Source organism: Phocoena phocoena, chromosome 6 (genome assembly GCF_963924675.1).
Source record: "Phocoena phocoena chromosome 6, mPhoPho1.1, whole genome shotgun sequence".
NCBI lineage: Eukaryota > Metazoa > Chordata > Mammalia > Artiodactyla > Phocoenidae > Phocoena > Phocoena phocoena.
This window is the reverse complement of record NC_089224.1, coordinates 27,982,064-28,004,550: the sequence shown is the minus strand read 5'-3', so window position 1 is coordinate 28,004,550 and position 22,487 is coordinate 27,982,064. Positions and strand designations below refer to the sequence as shown.

The window sequence follows — 22,487 nt, the reverse complement described above, 5'->3', positions numbered from 1 at the left end:
ATAGAGAGTAAATTATAGCATAATTGTAATCTTTGGAATTGATTGAGGTACTCTAGCATTCATAATATTAGACAAAATAGTTCTTTCAATTAATCAGTTATTTTGAAAGACAAAATAATACTTGATGATTTTCTTGGCCGTCTCATTGTCTGCAATATCCTAGTGGAGCTAGTCAGCAAATCTCTCTCCCTCTGCTGAACATGCTGAACAGTGAGCATCCAGTTAAAGTTGCAGGAGCTGCAGTGCACTGCAGCTGCAGTCTAGTGACCAACCGCACTGAGAGGTTCTTGTTTCTGCACTGCCTTGTCAAATTTTAGAATTATTACTAACATTTCTAGTAATACAATTATAGTTTTTTATAATTTCAAAATTAGGCTTGTATATGCATTCTAGGATGGAGATGCTCTCTGATCTTGGCTTTGTCGGGATATTGATCTAACACCCAAGCTTTCGGCGTTCAGCCAGAATGTATATTTAGTGCAACTCTTGGTTTAGAACTTCTTGGTAGGTGAATTTAATGTACCCTTGCTTATTTTCAAACCTGCAACCGAAAGTACATACCTTTTCCTCAAATTGGACACATTTTGTCGACAGTTACATGTGCTATGCCCTTCCTTCTTCATTTCATTACAGAAGTATTACGTGTTTCTTGTCATGTGGTGTTCTAATGTCCAAGAATACCTGTGACAGTTTCCTGTTTTGCTTTAGGAGTAAGTCTAACATTTATTGAGCATTTCTTGTGTGCCAGGAACTGTTCTAAATGAGTCTATGGCTTAACTCATTTAACCCTTGGCTGCCTGTGAAGGAGAAGGTACTGTTCCTATTCTAATGCTGAGACATACAGGTTAAACAACTTGTAGTAAGTGTCAGAGCCAGAATTTGAACCAGGTATTGTGGCACAAACATTCATGTTGTTAACTGTACTGAATGGTAGGAATGGTTAAAAGTGCCATTTAGACTAACTTGCTATTAAGAACTGCAAATGGGAGAAGGTGGTTCTGTAATCAGGGGAAGAGCTGCCAGGATCACTGAGGATTTCCTATTAAGTAACATAGATCAACAATTCCCTCCCATCCTTAAAAATTTAGCTCTATGAAAAGAGAATGGTGAGGAAGCATTATTAAAAAATATCTGCAATGAAATATTTTGCACTTTGTTTCCAAGGGTATTTGCTTAGACAATGAAGATTGTTATGTACTGAGTCTTCTTAAAGCAGGACCACAGCTCTTTAAAATTTTTATTGCAACTTTATGAGGAGCTCCAAGTTTATCATGAAATTCACTTCTCTTTCAGTACTTTTTTTCTTTTATTACTTTTTTGGCTGCGTAGGGTCTTAGTTGCAGCACGTGGGATCTTTCATTGTGGCGCGGTCTCTTCGTTGCAGCGCTCGGACTTCTCTCTAGTTGAGGCACTCGGGTTTTCTCTCTAGTTGTGGCGCACGGGCTCCAGGGCGCTTGGGCTCTGTAGTTGTGGCGCACGGGTTCCAGAATGTGTGGGCTCTGTAGTTTGCGGCACACGGGCTCTCTCCTTGAGGTGCACGAGCTTAGTAGTTGTGGTGCGCGGGCTTAGTTGCCCTGTGGCATGTGGGATCTTACTTCCCTGACCAGGGATCAAACCCACATCCCCTGCATTGGAAGGCAGATTCTCTACCACTGGACCACCAGGGAAGTCACCCTTTCAGTATTTTGGAAGGAAGTAGGAGGTATTATTTACATGTTAGGTTAGATCCACTTGCCGCAGTTAAGTATTCAGTGAGTAAAGTTTTATTTCTAGAGCCCACTTTCCTTGATTCACTGCACATTTTCATTCAGGTGAAAAAGTATTACCTGAATGGAAGTTTGGACATTTGAATTGATGATTTGTATGCTTCCTCTGTCCATATCTTGACTATCTTCCATCTAAGCATTTTTTCTGCCATCTTATTCCCTAAACAGCACAGAGGTTAAATGCGGGCTTTGGAGGTAGAATGAATGGATATGAAATTTGGCTCTTTCATTTATTTGTTAGTTGTATAGCCTGTCTCCTTGAGTTTCTTACCTGTAAAATGGAGCTGTTAATTTTTTTTTTTTTTTGCGGTACGCGGGCCTCTCACTGCTGCGGCCTCTTAACGTTGCGGAGCACAGGCTCCGGACGCGCAGGCTCAGTGGCCATGGCTCACGGGCCCAGCCGCTCTGCGGCATGTGGGATCTTCCCGGACCGGGGCACGAACCCATGTCCCCAGCATCGGCAGGCGGACTCTCAACCACTGCGCCATCAGGGAAGCCCGGAGCTGTTAATTTTAACTAACTTGTGGCGTTAATTATCATGAGCAAATTAATGTAAAGCACTTTAAATAGCATCTGGCACCTAGTAAACATACAGTAAATATTAGCATTATTATCCCATTTATTTCTACATAAAGATAACTGTTGTTAAAATTTCTTCTGTAATTTTACCCATTTAGAAACAAAATGTATACTTATCAAATCTGCATACAGCATTGTTCACATTACAAGTCATAGATTTGATGACTTATACCTATGAGCAGTTTTGATGAAAAATTCTCTCCAAAAATTTTTTATCATATTGGGTGGGCCAAAAATTTCATTTGGTTTCTTCTGTAAGATGGCTCTAGTAGCACTTAGTTGTCTTTAACTTCACTGGAAACAATTTTGTTACATTGTATGTGACAGCTGTCATATCAGCATGCATTTAAAAAAGACATAAAAATTGGTGAATTTTTGTGTAGCCTTTTTAATATTGAATATGGAAGAAAAACAACATTTTCGGCATATTATACTTTATTCTTTCAAGAAAGGTAAAAATGCAACTGAAATGCACGAAAAGATTTGTGCAGTGTATGGAGAAGGTCCTGTGACTGATCAAATGTGTCAAAAGTGGTTTGCAAAGTTTTGTGCTGGAGATTTCTCTCCGGACAAAGCTCCACAGTTCGGTAGACCAGTTGAAGTTGATAGCGATCAAATCAAAACAATAATTGAGAGCAATCAATGTTATGCCACGTGGGAGATAGCCGACGTACTTAAAGAAGCCAAATCAAACGTTGAAAATCATTTGCACCAGCTTGATTATGTGAATCACTTTGACGTTCGGATTCCATATAAACGAGAAAAACCTTCTTGACCTTATTTCTGCATGCGATTCTCTACTGAAATGTAATGAAAACAGTCCGTTTTTAAAACAAATTGTTGGGGACTTCCCTGGTGGCACAGTGGTTAAGAACCCACCTGCCAATGTAGGGGACACGGGTTCAAGCCCTGGTCTGGGAAGATCCCACATGCCGCGGAGCAACTAAGCCAGTGTGCCACAACTACTGAGCCTGTGCTCTAGAGCCCGCGAGCCACAACTACTGCAGCCCGCGTGCCTAGAGCCTGTGCTCCGCAGCAAGAGAAGCCACCGCAATGAGAAGCCCGCGGACTGCAATGAAGAGTAGCCCCCGCTCGCTGCAACTAGAGAAAGCCTGCACCCAACAGCAACGAAGACCCAACGCAGCCAAAAATTAATTTAAAAAAAATTGTGACAGGCGATGAAAAGTGGATACTGTACAACAATGTGGAATGGAAGAGATCGTGGGGCACGCAAAATGAACTACCACCAACCACCAAAGGCCGGTCTTCATCGAAAGAAGGTGATGTTGTGTATATTGTGGGATCAGAAGGGAGTCCTCTATTATGAACTCCTTCCAGAAAACCAAACGATTAATTCCAACAAATACTGCTCCCAATTAGACCAACTGAAAGCTGCACCTAGTGAAAAGCGTCCAGAATTAGTCAACAGAAAATGCATAATCTTCCATCAGGATAACGCAAGACCACATGTTTCTTTGATGACCAGGCAAAAACTGTAACAGCTTGTCTGGGAAGTTCTGATTCATCCGCTGTATTCACCAGACATTGCACCTTCGCATTTCCATCTATTTTGGTCTTTACAAAATTCTCTTAACGGAAAAAAAATTCAATTCCCTGGAAGACTATAAAAGGCACCTGGAACAGTTCTTTGCGCAAAAAGATAAAAAGTTTTGGAATTATGAAGTTGCCTGGAAAATGGCAGAAAGTAGTGGAACAAAAGCGTGAATACATTGTTCAATAAAGTTCTTGGGGAAAATGAAAAATGTGTCTTTTATTTTTACTTAAAATACCGAAGGCACTCTTTGGCCCACCTGATAAACCAAGAACTGTAAAGGTCTTTGAATTACTCAAAAGGGAATTGTTAAATTTAGAGTGGTAGCAGTTATGTTGCTTTTATAACTGTTAGAAATACACTTGCATTAGTCGTTCCTGGAACTGAGAATTAGCTATATCTCTTCCTGTTGAATATCCAGTCTTTGCTAAAACGGCAGTAAAAACTACATTCAGAGCTGATTCAAATGGGAAATGGAATCTGCCTTACAGAACTGTCATAGAATGTGTTTTGTTTGTTTAGAGTGTGTTTTTTATAATTATTTTTGGTCAATAGGCAATGAATTAAGGAGCCTGTCCTTGGTGATTTTATACTGCTCCCAAAATGGCTTGTTGAAATGGCAGGTGATAAAGGAGAATGCATGGGGGCATCTGTAAGAACACCTTCAAATGAGGCACATCTGAGTAAAGGGTGTCAGGCTGATCACTTTCATGGATGGAATCACTTGTGGCAGATTCTCTATTCTGAACTGCACTGTTTGCTTTATTTTGGGTGTCTGTGTCACTTCAGGGCTGCATTTCTTACATGCCTTCTACTTTTTCTAGTTGTTTATGTTTTTATATATATATAAAGCCCTAGATATATTTTTTAAGACAAACAAGCAAACAAAAAGTGCTTCTTTTGTGGTCTTAACACAAAATCTGTTCTTATTGAACTTTTTGGAATTTATTAACTTCTATTAGGTTATCTTAGTTATGAAAGAATCCTCAAATTCATAGCATCGGTTCCACAGACTTCTTAATTCTATCACAAGTAGGCTACAGAAACCCTCATGATTCCTTAATATTTCTTTATTTTTAGCTCTTTTTGTTAAAAGTTATAGAAAAAATGTATATAAAATAAGAATAGTATATTGAAACTCCAAGTAAGTTATTCAGCTAAACTGTTATCAAATCATGGTCATTCTTTTTTTTTTTTTTCTTTTTTTAATAATTTGGCAAGTTCTTTATTTATTTATTCTTCGGTACGTGGGCCTCTTACTGTTGTGGCCTCTCCCGTTGCAGAACACAGGCTCCAGACACGCAGGCTCAGCGGCCATGGCTCACGGGCCCAGCCGCTCCGCGGCATGTGGGATCTTCCCGCGCTGGGGCACGAACCCATGTCCCCTGCATCGGCAGGCAGACTCTCAACCACTGCGCCACCAGGGAAGCTCAAATCATGGTCATTCTTGTTTCATATATTTCTCTACCCACTTCCTCTGCCTCCAGGATATATTATATATTATCCAAAAATGTTTCAGAATGTTATACCTAAAAGACTTCCTTTAAAAAAACCATAACTGGGGACTTCCCTGGTGGCACAGTGGTTGAGAGTCCGCCTGCCGATGCAGGGGACACGGGTTCGTGCCCTGGTCCGGGAAGATCCCACATGCCGCGCAGCGGCTGGGCCCGTGAGCCATGGCCGCTGAGCCTTTGCGTACGGAGCCTGTGCTCCGCAACGGGAGAGGCCACAACAGTGAGAGGCCCACGTACCGCAAAAAAAATAAAAATAAAAATAACTGGAATATCATTATCCCATCTAAAATTTTTTAACAATTCCTTAATATCATTAAATATCTAGGCAGTTTGTCAGTTTCCCTGATTATCTCAAAATCTTTTTTTAAAACTTATTTGTTTTAAAAAAAAAACTTGTTTTAATTAATATTGAAATATACATTTTAATTTTTATGTTTCTTACATCCCTTTTAAAAACAGTTTTATTGAGATACAATCGAAATCCAATAAACAGCACATATTTAGAATGTACAGTTTTACAAGTTTGAAATCCATAAACAATAAAAATAATGAGCACATCTATCAACCCAAAAAGTTTCCTTGTGTCCCTTTGTAATCCCTCCATCCCGCCCCTTTCCCCCAGGCAACCAGTGATCTACTTTTTTGTCATTAAAGATTAGTTTGCAATTGCTATAATTTTATATAAATGGAAGCATACAGCATGTATTCTTTTTTTGTCTATATTCTTTCACTGAGCATGCATATTTTAAGATTCATTCAGGTTGTTGAATGTTTCAGTAGTTCCTTCCTATTTATTGTTGAGCAATATTCCATTTTACAGATAGACCACTATTTGTTTATCCATCTGCCTGATGATGATCATGTGGGTTGTTTACAGTTTTTGCTATTATAAATAAAGCTACTATGAACATTTCTGTGTGTGCCTTTCTGTGGATATACATTTTCATTTCTCCTGAGTGAAATGGCAGGTGTTTATGTAACTTTTCTAGAAACTGCCAAACTCATTTTCAAAGTGGTTGTTCCAGTTTTTATAATTTTTAGGCCTTGTAATAGGTGTATATCTCATTGTGGTTTTAATTTACATTTCCCTAATGACTAATGATGTTGAGCCTCTCTTCACGGGTTATTTGCCATCTGTATGTCTTCTTTAATAGTCTGTTTAAATCATTTGCTCATTTTATAATTGGTTTGTTTTCTTATTACTGAGTTTTGAGAGTTCTTCATATATTCTGGATTCAAGTCCTCTATCAGATACATGATTTGCAAACATTTTCTCCAAATCTGTGGCCTGATTTTTTATTCTCTTGACAGTGTCATTTTTTAAAAAAAATGATGACCACCCATTTTCTTTTTCTTTTTTAAAAAATATTTATTTATTTATTTTGGCTGTGCCAGGTCTTAGTTGCGGCACATGGGATCTTCGTTGCAGCATGTAGGATCTTTAGTTGCGGCCTGCGGGCTTCTTAGTTGCAGCTTGCATGCTGGATCTAGTTCCCCGACCAGGGATCAAACCCATGCCCCCTCCATTGGGAGCATGGAGTCTTTCCCTCTGGACTACCCAGGAAGTCCCCTCTTGACAGTGTCTTTTGAAGAGGAGAAGTTTTTAATTTTGAGGAAGTTCAGTTTATCAGTTCTTTCATTGATCATGATTTTGGTATGAAATCTTTTCCTAACCTAATACCACAAATGTTTTCTCCTATAAGTTTTATAATTTTGGGTTTTATATTTAGGTCTATGATCCATTTTTAAAAATTAACATTTGGTCCATTTTGAGTTGACTTTTATATACAATGTGAGGTATGGATAGACGTTCCCTCCTTTATTTTTGCATATGCATATCTAGTTATTCCAGCATACTGAAAACCATTATTTGAAAATCAATCACCCATGTATGTGTGGGTCTATTTCTCTATAGTCTGTTCCATTGTTCTGCCAATATCAAACTATCTTGATTACCCTTAAGTCGCTTTTAATCTATGTGTCTTCTCTTTTTTTAATTTTCTTGCAATTTATTTGTTGAAAAAGCTGGGTCATTTGTCCAAATAGTTTCTCAGAGTCAGACTTGTATTGATTGCATCCCTGTAATCAGTGGTGTGCTGGTAAATATTTAACATCTGGTTTTCTGGGATGAAAAAGCCTGGATCTATTGCACTTGCTAGTTTCTGTGGTGTAAATATTCCTACCATGGCTGATTTAAAACCACCAAAGCAACATCATTGAACACAGAGTGGGAAAAGATGCGTGCGGTAGTACATCGTTGCATAGTATATCCACTCTACACATAAAATAGAGATAAATAACTTCAAGTGCATAGGAAAAGGCAAAAAGTAGTGAAATAATTAGGGAATAATGAGTTGTGAGGATTTATTACCTTTGTTTTAACATTTAAACATGTTTTAACATTTAATTATGTGTTTCTATAATTTAATTTTTAACAACTGTATTTCACAGCCAACTCGCAAAATTCCTGAGAATTTAACAACTGGCTGTTATGACTTGGTGCAAGCCAGTCCCAGCATGGCATTGTAGAGTAGTCCAACATGTTTCTCTGTTCTTCATATTTTTTAAAAAATTCCCTGAATATTAATAATGAGAGGCAGAGGTTTGATCAAATTCAGGTTCAACTTTTTGGCAAGATTGTTTCATAGGTTATGGAAGGCTGCTGACTATCATTGCCTTTATCCATTAATTCATTAGGGCTGCAAATTAGTGATAGTCTAATTCTATCATTCTTTCTTCAGTTAAGTAGCTGGGATGATCTGTAAAGAAAAGCTTACCTAGAACTAGTTGATTAAACTGAGTGTAAGTTTGTTTAGGAAATGAAGGATGCATAAAAGGCGTGTTTTACTTTTAATTTACTCATTTCCAGAATAATGAGTTGGTTCCCTCATATCCTTCAAAGGTGCCAGTGACTTTTTTTAAGTGTCCTTGTGAACTTAGAGATTTAAACATATCTGATGTGTTTCAATACACTGAGTTTTTATGCTTATTGGTGCTTAAACTGATCCATTTTTTGACTGAAGGGGGCCTCTTCAAGTTGATTCTTGATCATTTTTACACACATTCAGTGGTCTTTGATAGCTTCCTTGCTTTCTGGTAAGACATGTTTCAGACTCATCATCTATACTTCACGTCTCATACTGAGTCATTTTTCCAGGGAGCCAGAGTCCTTTAATAGAATATGGTATTTAGAACCATATGATATCACTTATATGTGGAGTCTAAACTATGACATAAATAAACTTATTTATGAAACAGAAACAGACTCACAGACATAGAGAACAGACTTGTGTTTGCCAAGGTGGAGTGGATGTTGGGGAAGGATGGATTGGGAGTTTGGGATTAGTAGATACAAACTATTTTACATAGAATGGATAAACAAGGTCCTACTGTTGTATAGCACAGGGAACTCTACTCAATATTCTGTAATAAACCATAATGGAAAAGAATATGAAAAAGAATGTATATCTGTGTATAACTGAATCACTTTGCTGTACAGTATAAATCAACTGTACTTCAGTAAAATAAATTTTTTTTTTTTTTGCGGTACGCAGGCCTCTCACTGCTGTGGCCTCTCCCGTTGTGGAGCACAGGCTCCGGACGCACAGGCTCAGCAGCCATGGCTCACGGGCCCAGCCGCTCCGCGGCATGTGGGATCTTCCCAAACCGGGGCACGAACCTGCGTCCCCTGCATCGGCAGGCGGACCCCCAACCACTGCACCACCAGGGAAGCCCCAGTAAAATAAATTTTTAAAAGATAGAATATGGTATTTAGAGACCATAGTCTAGGCACTAGGGTTACTTACTGCTACTAGGTTCTTAACTGTTTCTAGGACATTTAAGTGGACAGAGCTGAGGAATACACACACACACACACACACACACACACATTTTTAAGCTAAAATATATTATGAGTTCATTCAATATTTCCATTTGAAATTTAGGAGTACAAAATTTTTAGCTAAACTTTCTTAAGTTTGTTTCTCTTTTTCTTCCATGCTGAAAATCCCAGTTGTCAATAACATCATACTATTACTCATTTGCTGCACACACAACGGTAACAAATAATATTACCAACACTACCTCCAATAATACGATTATTAAAAAGTTATATACAGGGCTTCCCTGGTGGCGCAGTGGTTGGGAGTCCGCCTGCCGATGCAGGGGACATGGGTTCGTGCCCCGGGCCGGGAGGATCCCGCGTGCCGCGGAACGGCTGGGCCCGTGAGCCGTGGCCGCTGAGCCTGCGCTCCGCAACGGGAGAGGCCACAACAGTGAGAGGCCCACATACCACAAAAAAAAAAAAAAAAAAAAAAGTTATATACAGAGAGATGAATAATTATAAATTTGTATTTAAAGGCACTTTAAATAGCTTTTTTCTGATGCTTTTATCACCAACTTGATAAACAATTAGGCTAATTTGATGAATTTTGCTTCCAAATTTTAGAGATTGAATTTTAATTTAAATCTGTTTTATAGATTTATTTATTTATGTAAAATATTTAAATGTTTCCAAAGTACAATCTGTTAAAACATGATATTTTCCAAATAGCTGCTATCCCTGTTCTTTCCCTGGTTTGTATTATGATTTTTTTTTTAAACCTATATGTATATATATTTGTATGTCTCCTTATTTCTTAGGTGAATGGTAACAGACATTCCACCTTGCTTTTTCATCAGTATATCCAGGAGGTGCTCCATAGCAATTTATGTATTTCTCATTTCTTTTTAGCTGCTTAATATTCATGTTTGATATACATAATTTTTCCAACAAATTCCTCTCCAGATGATTTTGGGTTGTTTCCAGTATTTGGCATTACAAAATTTACTGTCTTTTTATATTTTTGCCAAATGTATGTTTGGGATATGTTTTAATATTAGTATTTTTCCAACATTTCATTATGAAAAATTTCAAACACAGCCAAGTTTAAAGAATTTTACAGTGAACACCTATACCCACCACCTAAACTGATATGAAATTTATTTATTGTGAAATGTACAAAAACAAGTGTACATTCATTGTTTTGACAAATGCACATTTTTAGTTGCATCATTTATTTTTTTGAGTTATGAGTCTTTTATGTATTCTAGATCTAAGTCTCTTATTAGATATATATATGATTTGCAAATATTTTCTCTCACTCTACGAGTTGTCTCTTCACTTTCTTGATGGTGTCCTTTTGCAGCACAAAAATTTTCTATTTTGGTGATGTCCAGTTTATTTACTCTTTCTTTTGTTGCTTGTGCTTTTGATGTCATACGTAAGATACCATTGCTTAATCCAAGGTTTATGCCTCTGTTTTCTTCTAAGAGTTTTATACTTTTAGCTCTTATATTTATGGTGTGAGAAGTCCAACTTAATTCAAAGGAGAAAGAACAGTCTTTTCAACAAACGGGGCTGGGAAAACTAAATATCCAAGTGCAAAAGAATGGTCTTTGGCACCCTGATCAAAAAAAATTAATTTCTCATAAATGTGAGGGCTTATTTCTGGACTTTGAATTCTATTCCATTGTTCTATATGTCTGCCTTCTGTTTTAAGAATTCATGAATTTAAGGAGGATATTTACAAAAGTACATATTTGTGCCCCATTGTTTATAACCTCTGTTCGTGGTTTCCTTATATGTGTTTTGTCTCAGTTACTTCTCCCATTTGTTTCTACAATTGCCTATCTCATTTTGTGTGTAATGTCATAGGGGAAGGGAGTGCCTGGTGGTGAAGTGTAATATTAATGTCATTGGGATGGTGATGCTCCCATTTTTCAAAGACTGCTTTGAACACAGACAGGAACTACCTTCAGTTGGCAATTGCGGCATAAAATGATGAAAATAAAATAAGGAAGCTTATGGTTCAAAGATTTTCTTACCTTATTTAAATTTAAGATACAGAACCATGAAAGTACGTTAACCTAATGGTTATGACTTTCTCTTTGAGAAAGTAGACATTTCAGACCTATCAGAAATTATTCTTTATGATTATACTTCTTTATAGAGTTCCTGAGTTGGAGGTAGAAGAAGAAACTCAAGTTCAAGAGATGACCCTAGATGAGTGGAAAAATCTTCAAGAACAGACCAGACCAAAGCCTGAATTTAACATCCGGAAACCTGAGTCCACTGTCCCTTCCAAAGCAGTGGTGATACACAAGTCTAAATACAGAGATGATGTAAGCATGATGTTTTGTATCTAGAGGTAATCTTCACTGTTACCTTATTGGAAACGAAATGGGCTTTTCCACTTCTATTTTAAAAATGGAACATTAGTAGTTGACATTCCAGTTTCAACCTAAGAGTAATCAGAGATTATGTGTACCTAATTTTACTGTATTTTTATTGCTTATTGAGAAAAAAAATTGAAAAAATTGACCCATTAATACTTAATCCAAAGCAGTTATAGTGACAGTGCTCTTTCTGCTCCCTCCAGAACTGTGCAAAGGCTGTGCACATACTGTATGTTTTAGTTGCATGTCAATTTTGTGTCAGAAGAGAGGCACAGAATGTTTCCTGAATCCATTTCGGAGGATAACTACTCTGCATTCTCATGATTAGATTACCTTCAGTTCTAATTCTTTTTTTTTTTTTTTAAGTTTAAGTATAGTTGATTTACAATATTTCGTTAGTTTCAGGTGTATAGCAAAGTGATTCAGTGGGGTTTTTTTCACAGTTCTAATTCTTAATAGTTGATCATTTTTAACTGGTCAGGGTTGGGTGAAGCCTTTTTTGTGTTATTGTAGCAGCTCCGCTCCCTCCGCAGAAACTCACCAGAGGAGCTCTGAAGCACCTGGCAGCACCGTCGGGCACTGCTGCTGTGGCCAGCTATCCTGTTGGAACTGCTTGTGCGTTCCTCTGTCTTTGTGGTCCTGATTTTCCAAGGTTTATGTTCAGCTCTTCATTGGCGGCTTCAGCTTTGAAAATATCTTCCAGCAGATATTGATAAGGCTAGTCAGAGAGTTGTTTAATCACATTCTATTTAAGCTGCTGGACTTAAGGAAGGGTACACTGAATCACTCTAATTTTAAGATTTAGAGTTTGTTTCATTCCGTCACAGCTATTTATCTTGATACCAGTCTCTGTGTCGATGACGGTAGTGAGCACCCTTCCTCTCTGCTGGATATTCATTGATTTTCCATTTGAAACTCAGGAGTTTTGTACTATGTAGATTTGTATTTGTTCCCATTTACACTTTGGTTAGTTATATTCTTTGAATGAATAGTTTCCCTAGGGGGTCATTTATGATACAGGATCCCCTCCTAACTCCTGTTTCAGTCAGTCCAAGCTCTTGGAGTCTAGTACGTTTTTTGTTTGTTTGTTTGTTTTGCGGTACGCGGGCCCCTCACTGTTGTGGCCTCTCCCGCTGCAGAGCACAGGCTCCGGACACACAGGCTCAGCGGCCATGGCTCACGGGCCCAGCCGCTCCACGGCATGTGGGATCTTCCCGGACCGGGGCACGAACCCGTGTCCCCTGTATGGGCAGGCGGACTCTCAACTACTGCGCCACCAGGGAAGCCCGAGTCTAATAAGTTTTTAGCTTTTCCACTAGAAATGGCTTTTTGTACACATACGAGTGAGGCCTTTTTACAAGTCCATCAGCTAGTTGTTTGTTTTTTTTTTCTATCCATTTTCTTCTTTTTTGTTCTGGGGCACTGTAAATAAAGCTTTGCCTAAAACAATTGCGCTGTCAGGATTTGAAATGTGCAGCTGACATGTTAGGTAAAAATAGAAGCTGCTCTTCCTTAATCCACACCAGATTCATCCTCCCTGGCTCCAGAGAGAGGTCTCCTGGAATCTTTGAAGCAACTGTGTTAGCTGCTGAGTCATCGAGCTTGGTGTCAGTAAAGCACACATCTTCGGTATACTTATTAATCTTATGGCGTTGATGATTTTAGCCAGGAATTTTTCTTAAAGCAACAGAAGCCAAATCACTAGTCCCGGAAGTGATTGGTGTCACTGACTTTGTTCTGAGTACCCTAAGAGACGAAAGCACTAGAATAACACCTCTTGTTTGCGTGGAGCTCTGTTCTTTGCAAAGTTCAGACCAAACAGTAGCCTACGAAGAGAGCTGGGACCTTAAAGCACCTTGGCCTGACTATTCGCTCCCTTTGCTTCCACTGCAAGTTGTCCCGTCTTACTGGGAAGGCTGCCGTTCCCTGCTGAGGCACAGACAGCCAGTTGTTTTCTAAACCAGGCCGTAGTTATCATTTTGCCTCTTATATTTTTTGTGTTTACCTTGTTGCCAGAGTGCCATTGTTCCTGAATTGTTCTTTCCTTCATCTGTTTAGCTTTGAGAGCCCATCTGAGGCCTTTGATTTATTTTAATCTGAAACTTTGAAGGGGACACAAGTGTTAAATGTGAAACCTGAAATGAACATATGGCCAAAAGGGACTGATGTGCTCAGGGAAATTTGATTCCATTTTCTGGACAAGCTGTAGGGATGTTTAACCTTACAGCACTTGGGAGAGTCTCATCTACGATCACTGGCATATTTTCTGTAGGTTTATATTTTACTTAAAAGTGAGAGTTCTTCTTTGTTTCATTCATGGTTAGGAATTGAAGCCAAATCAAATTTGAAGGAGTTTTATTTAATACAGTGTTCTTTTAACAAGAGGTAGAACTTATTTGACCTCTTACAATAAAATGTACTTTCTCAAAGAATTTGAACTAGAGCAGTTCTTCAAAAGCAGCTTGAGTTCTTTATGCAGCCTTGGTAGCAACCCTCAGATAAATCATACTATTGTTCTATCCTTTCCATATATTTTGAGTCAGAGTTGTTTATTGTATATCATCCAGTTTTTAACATATGTTATTTGTACAGTCAGCACCCATGTTGAAAGAAGTTTCTCCATCAAGCTCTATTCTAGGAAGGTGATTTTCCTTATTTATCAAAGTAGCATTTGTGAAGAAATAAAACAAAAGGCAGAAACTAAAACTTTTCAATCTCAGCAAAATATACTTATTCGATATAAATCATTTAAATGATTACTGTTAGTCATGTCAAATCTTACATCTTAACCCACTAAACTGATAGAAATTTGGTCTCACTTGAAGTAACGGTAAGTTCAAAAATGTTTGAATTAAGACTGTGAGACACTACTATGTATAAAATGGACAACTAATAAGAACCTACCTTGTAGCACAGGGAACTCTGTTCGATACTCTGTGATGACCCATATGGGAATAGAGTCTAAAAAATAGTGGATATATGTATATGTATGGCTGACTGACTTTGCTGTTACAGCAGAAACTAACACAGCATTGTAAATCAACTACACTCCAATTCAAAAAAAAAGGACTGTGAGTATGAGAACATGTGGCTTCAAAAATGTGCAGAACCCACCTGGCTGGAAGCAGAGCAGCAGCATCTTCCCCTGCCCAGAGCCCGGCCCAGTGAGTGTCCATGGAGACGGCCACGTGTATGTTCTGTGTTTGATGCTGTAACTGTGTTTCAGTTGGTAAAGGATGACTATGAGGATGATGCCCACGTTTTCCGGAAAGCGGCCAATGACATCACATCCCAGCTGGAGATTAATTTTGGTAACCTCCCTCGTCCCGGGCGCGGAGCCAGAGGTGGCACACGGGGAGGCCGGGGAAGGATCAGAAGGGCAGAAAACTATGGACCCAGAGCAGAAGTGGTGGTGAGTGTTTATATTCTATTTTTTTTTTTATGGTATGTGGGCCTCTCACTGTTGTGGCCTCTCCCGCCACGGAGCACAGGCTCCGGACACACAGGCTCAGCGGCCATGGCTCACGGGCCCAGCCGCTCTGCAGCATGTGGGATCTTCCCGGACCGGGGCACGAACCGTGTCCCCTGCATCGTCAGGCGGACTCTCAACCACTGCGCCACCAGGGAAGCCCAGTGTTTATATTCTAAACCCTGGATGGTTTTCTGAAGTGAGAGGATGAAGATGCCCTGGGCCTACATAGTCTAATTTTGGAAGATCATCAGGTTCTGCCTTGTCTAGATAGAGGAGGTTCTTCCTCCTCTGTCTAGTGTGGGTCTGATGTTGGAGTGTTTGGAACGGTCATGGTAGCATGATGGACATCAGTTGGATACAGACCATTGTATAGCCCTGGCCTCCAGGGTCTCCAGGGAAGTTCGATGCCTGCCATGAATGCACGTTCAGAGCTGGAGAAAAATTCACACATCTGCATCAGATAAGATCCCCAGGCTTGGGATTGAATTAGATCAACTGACGGTTGCTTACCATGGTCTGATCATCTGCCCTGGGCCCTGATGCTTTCAGGGCAGACAAAATCCTTCCTACAGCTTCAAGGCCACCTTTTCGCTTCAAACCATTCTTTCCCACTCTTCAGCCAACACTGCTCTACTTCTAGAACAGACAAGCATGTTCCTTACCCTACGGGGCCTTTGCACCTGCTGGCCCTTCTCCCACCCCTTTGCCTGTTTACCTAGAATAGATCCTCCAACCTCCCTTTCTCAGAGAAGTCTTCCAGACCAAGTCAGAGTCCTTATTTTCTTTGAAGCACCATCTGTATTTGTAATTGTATTCTCACTGGTGCAGTTGTTGATCCGTGTCTGCTGTCTCCAGGGGACATGATGGTTTCCCCAGTGCCTAGCGCAATGTAAGCTGTAGTAGGTGCTTCGTAAATGTTTTTTGAACAAACACCTGTTGAGTGGGAGTTGGGCACAAGGCCCGGTGGCCAGCACAGGCCGCCATGCCGCCCTTGTGATGATGGAAGAGGCGCAGCCCCTTCTCTGTGGCTGGTCTTGGAAATGTTCCTTTTGCTGCCTGATTCCCTTACTCCAGGGAGCAGCCCCTGGGAGGAGAAACTAGTCTGTTATACTTAAACAAGAGCAAAAACACAAGAGTGTTTTTTCTGGGTACATTTGAGGCCACGTTGGAAAAATGAACTATTCTGGGAATAGAAAATATATATCCACTCCTTTCCCATAGCAGAGCTCTGCCACCGCGTGTGCAGTGTGGTGATCCGGTCCTCGAACCTGCCGCCCACCTGGGCTCTTCCAGCTTCTAACAGCCTTCACACTCGCATTGTTTCGGGATTCTGTTCTTTTTGCTTATTCATTGAGGCTTATCTCTGGGAGAACCTTCTCTTCTAGAAAACATTACTTGACTGTGATGTGTACTTGGCCATGATGTGACTGTGATGTGTACTTGGCCGCCAAATTGCATTGGATGCCCTGACTGTGGGCCCCCATTCCCAGGCCATCTGTTACTGAACTTACCAGTATGTTTCCCCCCCAACTTTGTGAGCTCCCCGAGGGCAGGACTGTCTTTAATCATCCTTATATCTCCATGTAGCAAATTTTTTTTTTGCTACATGGAGCAAATTTATCCAATAAATATCCTCCATATTTATTGGATGAAGGAAGTGCCAGATACAAAAAGGGTCACTCAGTAAGGATCTGTGGGAGGGAGGGCCGGGGGTGGCCAGGAGGCACTGCCAGCCATTCTGCAACAGGGATGGGAGCGGGTCAGAGGAGGGAGAGGCACCCTTCCATGTCCCCTCTTCGGGGTCTGTGGCTGCAGCTCAGAGCAGGGCCTCACTTAGAGTGACCCTGCCACTCTTCTCTTCCCCCTGGGACCCTCTCTCGCTCAATGTTTGGGCCGCTACCCCTACCCCATTAGCTCATCCCCTGAGGGGGAGTGGGCACCGTGTTTCACATAGCTCTGCACCCAAGTGGGAATGGGTGAAGTGACAGTTGCTTTCAAAACTTTTCTTTTTCAGACACAAGATGTTGCTCCAAACCCAGATGACCCTGAAGATTTTCCTGCTCTGGCTTGAGAGAGCCCTATTTCCCTGGCAAATTAAAACAGCACTGGCATACCTATAAAGAGACTTTTTTTGCTGTGGGGAAGATAAGAACAATAGATGTTGCTTTTTCCCATGTAGTTTGAATTCATTGCACTTTTTTGGCCTGGGGGTGGTGTGGGAATAAGGATTTCTCCAGATGCTAGAGAGCAGCAGTTCTGGTCAGGCGTTAGTCTGGCACTTTCCCGAGAAGGTGGAGAATGGTGATTATTTTTTTATTTAAGGAATTCCAAATGTAGTTCAGAAATAATGTTTAAAACATGTACATAGAGATTGTATTGAATCTTCCGCAAAAGCATGGAGAGTAAAGCAAGCTGTAAAATAGAATCTATTGAGACTACTTAGTAAGTTGTATAGATACCGGAAGGCTATGTCCTTCTGTATTAAAGGAAATACATATAACTTGGACCATTAATTTAAAGCGGTCACAGCCTAGTTTTCCGAGACCAAGAAATTAAAATACAGTTGTATTTACTATTTACTTGTAAATGTTATATTCTCCTGGAATTTTTTGGTTTTCATTTAACCAATAATTTTAAGTAGCTATCGTGCAGTCATTGGTTACCACTCTGTGGCAGAGAATTAGGGAAAGTATTGATTTTTTCATGGTGATCTAAACTACCTCGTGGTTTCTGCGTGTATGTACACACACATACACGCACGCACTTAGTATAAATGTGCATATTTAGTGTTCGGGTGGGTTTTAGGATGAGTATTAAGTAAATGATTTTTTAAATGATGTTATTTATCCCACCAATCAAATGAAAAGGGGTCCAGGCAAGAGTATTGCAAAGAGTATTGCACTAGCTCCCTCAGAGCTAGTGTCAGAATTCAACACCTGTGACAGAGGCCCTCCGTCCCTGTCCTGGGCAAGACTTATAAATAACTAGTATTTATTGAACACCTATGTTTAGTTTTTCTCACTTAGCCCTTGCACCAGTTCGAGTTCCTGCTTCTTGCCTTTGGAGAATTTTGGGGTTAGGGGCTTCCTCAGAGGTTCAATAACTCCCTGAGTCCCACCCTAACCAGCAGGGCTGAGACCTGGAGGCCCATGTTCTCTCAGCCCAGCTGCCTGCAGGGTGGTGCCCAGGGTGGCAGCTGGGGGCAGAGGCAGCTGTAACGGCCGCTGGAAGCTGGGGTGACACTCTTCCCACTTTACTGAAGAAGCTGGGTAACATTTGCTGGTTGTCACACGGTTAATAGGCTTATGTGGGAATCTGAACCTTGGTCTCAGGATCTGTGCTTTTTTTGCCTTGCTATACTAAGATGGCAGTTCTGAACTTGAACCCAAGTGTAAATAAAGGTTGGCATTCCCTCCTCTGTGTATAGAGAGCTGAATCCTTTTGGTGACACCCAGGCCAAGAGAGAACAATGTGGGAAAAGGCCACAGCGGAAAGAGTCATTTCATATTTTGTTGAATAGTCAGCACTGAACCCTCGGCCACGTTAAGCCAGTTAAGGACCTTCCCTGTGGTTGACAGCCTACTTTTGGATTCTTGTTATTAATCTGAGTACTAAGGTAATCATTTTACTCCCTCTCCCCGGAAAAGACACAGTGAACGTGAGTACCTGACCTGAGAAGTCCTGTGAGAGTGAATGTCGTGTTCAGCCATGATAATCAGCGGGTGCAGCGTGAAGACGTGTCACTGCTCATCAGGCTTGAGCTGTGTCACATTAAGTCCTTTTGCCTTGCCCTGGCTTTGAAGATGGGCAAAACAGATCCTTCTCAAGAAGATCCCCTTAAGTGTTGTGTATAACAATGGAAAAGCCCATTGCGCTGGATTTCATGTATTTGCAAACACTGCATCCTTCCCAAACACATTGAGGATGCCTGTACCACGGAGCAGTCTCGGGTCTTGTGGTCAGAAAAAGTTTGGGGGAATAGGGGACGGTTTCTGAGCCCGCTAGAGGTCTTCATTTGCTCACCAGGACTACCTCTTGCCAATCTGGTGGGGCAGATGAATGTCAGGCTTTTGTCATGTGGTTGTCCACAGTCCGGCCCCAGAGAAGACAGAGCAGAAGCAAAGGGCAGGGGAAATCCATGATGTGCTGTAGGGAAACTCAGGAGGCAGGATGGTGTATTCGGACCTATATACAAGGCAGAGCCTTCCACATGACAGGGCCTTGCGAGACTCCTTTGAGGTGCTTGGGTGTAGACGTGTTGTCGTGAAGCAGGACACGTTTCTGGCTGGTAACCTTAATACTAAGCAAACTAACCCCATTAAAGAAAACTTGTGAGCCTAACAGACTCTCTTGGAAAGTGGGAGGTCAAGCATGTTTGAATTCCAAGGGCAGGTGTGCCAGCCCCCAAGCCTGACTTGGATCCCTTCTGATACAGGCGCTCCCTGCCGGGGCTCCTGAGGATGAGCTGGTCCCAGGACCTGCATCAATAGGAGGAGGTGTGACCCCTGACAGGTTTTGGTACCCTGCTTCGACTGGATGAAAACCTAAGTCACACAGCTGACAGGGTCTGGGAAGAGGCGGACTCACTGCAGAAGCTGCTCCTGGCTGGGAACCTTGCACTGGATGGTTTGAACGTCTTGCCAGGCTACTTTGAAAAGTACATCCTTAGCCTAATGTTACCTGTAAGCATTTGACATTTTCATCCCATGCAAGGCAGGCTCCTCAGAACCACAGAAGCCGCAGCAAGCACCCCGTTTTCTAGTGCTGGTTTCTAGTTGAGGTCCTCTCCTTCTCTGTTCCCTCGCTCCTCCATGCCAGCCCAGGGCATAGGTGTTTCATAGGTGAAGGCATTGTTTCTCCTTCGGAACCACACCATGTGTGGTGTAGGCAAGGCCTACGGAGCAGCAGGACCCGGGTCTCAGAAGCTGGGAAAGGGCAGCCCTCAAAGTAAAAACAACTACCATCTTCTAAGCTATTCAGGAGACAGCCACGCTGCCCTCCCTCTCAGCAGAGCATGACCCAGCAGGACAAGCAGAGGTTCACTTCGAGAAAAAAATCTGCCCACTTTCCTTTCACTGCTGCTGCTGCTGCCACCCTCAGCCTCCATGGGGACCACACGCTGAACGGCTTCCAGGGTCCTGCCCTCACCTCCACATCCTCCCGACATCGGCCTGAGGTCAGGTGCCTGGGGTGCCGGCACCACTGCCCACAACGTGTCCCAAGTGTAAGGCTCTGCCTGGCTCTCTGTATTTATGCAGTAAGGAGAATGAGGAAGGAAAAAAGCAGAAAATAAAGAAATCTTTATTGTAAAATACAACACGGATAAAAGTGCAAAAACTTTGTTGTAACCACCACCTAAGTCAAGGAGCCAACTCCAGAAGCCTTGTCCATGCGACCACGCCCATCACAGCCTCCCCTCCTTCTGAAAGGAGCCACTCTCCTGACTTAGAGGAAGCACTGCCCAAGGATGCACCCCTAACAATACGGCTCTGCCCTTCGCCTGAATGGCCTTTAAGTCTGAAGGATCCCCCTCCACCCTCTTTGCAGAGCCTGGGTAACCTGAGGAAACGAACATTTCTTGAGTAACTGCTATGTGCTGTCCTGTAATTGTCTCATCACTTTTCAGTCGGGGAACAGGAAGGGACATTCGTCTTCCTTGCTCCCTAGCTAGTGTTTGGGCAGGGATGGGGTGAGAAGATGATTCGGTGCCCAAGCTGTGTTCTTCCTACACACTCCTGAAATTTCCAGTTAACTGATTAGTCCCTCTGACGAAGCTGCCAAGAGAGAGACAGGGAGAGGCCAGAGGACACACGGACTTCTGTGGGGGCCCGAAGGACCACATGGGGCTGTGTGCTGCCGTGCTTAGCCACTCCCTGTGGCGAGGCGGCGCTCAGGGCAATGCCACACTGTGACACGTTCTCCTGAAAACATTTGAAGTGCTCTTAGAAAGCTTTATTAGGTTTCCTGCACAGGTGGAGAGGCCAAGACTTGAGAGGCCACGAGACCAGTTTCAAGGCTGCCGGCAAGGCGCTGGTGGAGACAGGAGCAGAAGCTGGGCTCTCCCAGGGGCCTCATGGAGCCTGAGGTCCGAAGCACTCCAGGGGCCTCCGCTGGCCCAGGCGGCCTCTGCCCATCTCCTGCTGCTCTGGGAAAGCCTTTTCCTTGGCCATAGGTTTCCCATGACTCCAAGGCAATAGGACTTTCCCCAACCAAACCACAAAGGTTCTCTAACACATCACAGCTTTACTACGGGCGAAAGTGGCCCCATAGTGTGGGGAGAGCACCAGCTGCCTTGTTTCTTCCCAAAATGTGGCCCCATTTCAGAAGACTGACTTGGGAGCACAGTCATTTACAAGTTGGGAAACGCCTGTCATGAGAATGGAGTGGCATCAACTTACACATAAGTCCCTCAGGGGGCTCTGAGAGTTCTCAAATGTTCTCAGAAAATAGGAAAACTATTTTCTTGAGAACAGCCACCCTGCCAGAGGCATCGAGGATACCTCCAGAGAGGTGCGCACTGCCCAGCCCCGGGGGACCTCACTCACCTTGCTGAACCACCCGCATAACTGTGCTGGGGGCTCTGGTCTGCACTTCACGCACCTGCTCAGATAGGAGCAGCATTAGAGCAACAGGGAGGAAAACTTAAAGTACCTGAGGTGAGTCCTACATTCTTGGCAATGCAAAACGATCAGAACCTACGTGTTCTGGTGGTGAGGGAAAGTGAGAGTGCAAGTGAGCGGGGACGCCAGAGAAGTGTTCCATAAGAGGGAAAGGACGGCGGGTAGAACGGAAGCAGGAGAAAGGCAGAGCCCAGGTGGCCCAGCGAAGGAAGTGGCAACCCAGGGTCCTGTGACCAGGGTGGAAAGCCATCCTTCAGGGGTTTTCACTGAGGATCCTGAAGGCCCAGAAGGGGGCCTTGGGATGACTGGTGAATAGGCTCCTTCATGGCACACCTCTAGGGGGCACCCTTCACACTGCACCTGTGTGAACAGCACCTCTGGATGCTGTGATGCCATGGAGGGCCTGTCTATGCAGTCTTCAAAATTTTGCTTTTGGGGGGGCCATAGGGACCAACTCCCATCAGATGGTCACAAGGACCTCTAACGTAAGAAAGTTCAAGGAATGCTGTCGACTTGGACTCGGGATTGCACCACTACCAGAGAGGGCGCCAGCCTGGTCATGTCCCCAACCCAGTCATCCCCCCAGGTCACCTACAGGAAGTGCCAGCTCTGGCTTTGGGCTGAAATCTCCATACCCAGTGGAAGAACGAGGCAAAAACTCCTTTGCTGTGACTCTGAGGCACGGGCCTGAGGAAACAGGTTTAAACTGCGGCTTGAGAAAATCTCTGGTGGTGAGCGCTGTGGTGTCCAGGAGAAACCGCTGAAGAT

General features: G+C 42.4%; 1 protein-coding gene across 1 annotated transcript in view; it reads left to right on the top strand.

Annotated features, from left to right (window-relative positions):
* The window catches only part of HABP4 (hyaluronan binding protein 4), a 37,112-nt gene extending 18,596 nt beyond the window's left edge, over positions 1-18,516 (top strand). Inside the window, exons 6-8 of the mRNA XM_065879060.1 lie at positions 11,402-11,573; positions 14,854-15,039; positions 17,114-18,516. Of these exons, the coding sequence (XP_065735132.1) occupies positions 11,402-11,573; positions 14,854-15,039; positions 17,114-17,170 (415 nt within the window). The 3' untranslated portion in view covers positions 17,171-18,516. The remainder of the gene's footprint in view (positions 1-11,401; positions 11,574-14,853; positions 15,040-17,113) is intronic.
* The last annotated feature ends 3,971 nt before the right edge of the window (positions 18,517-22,487 follow it).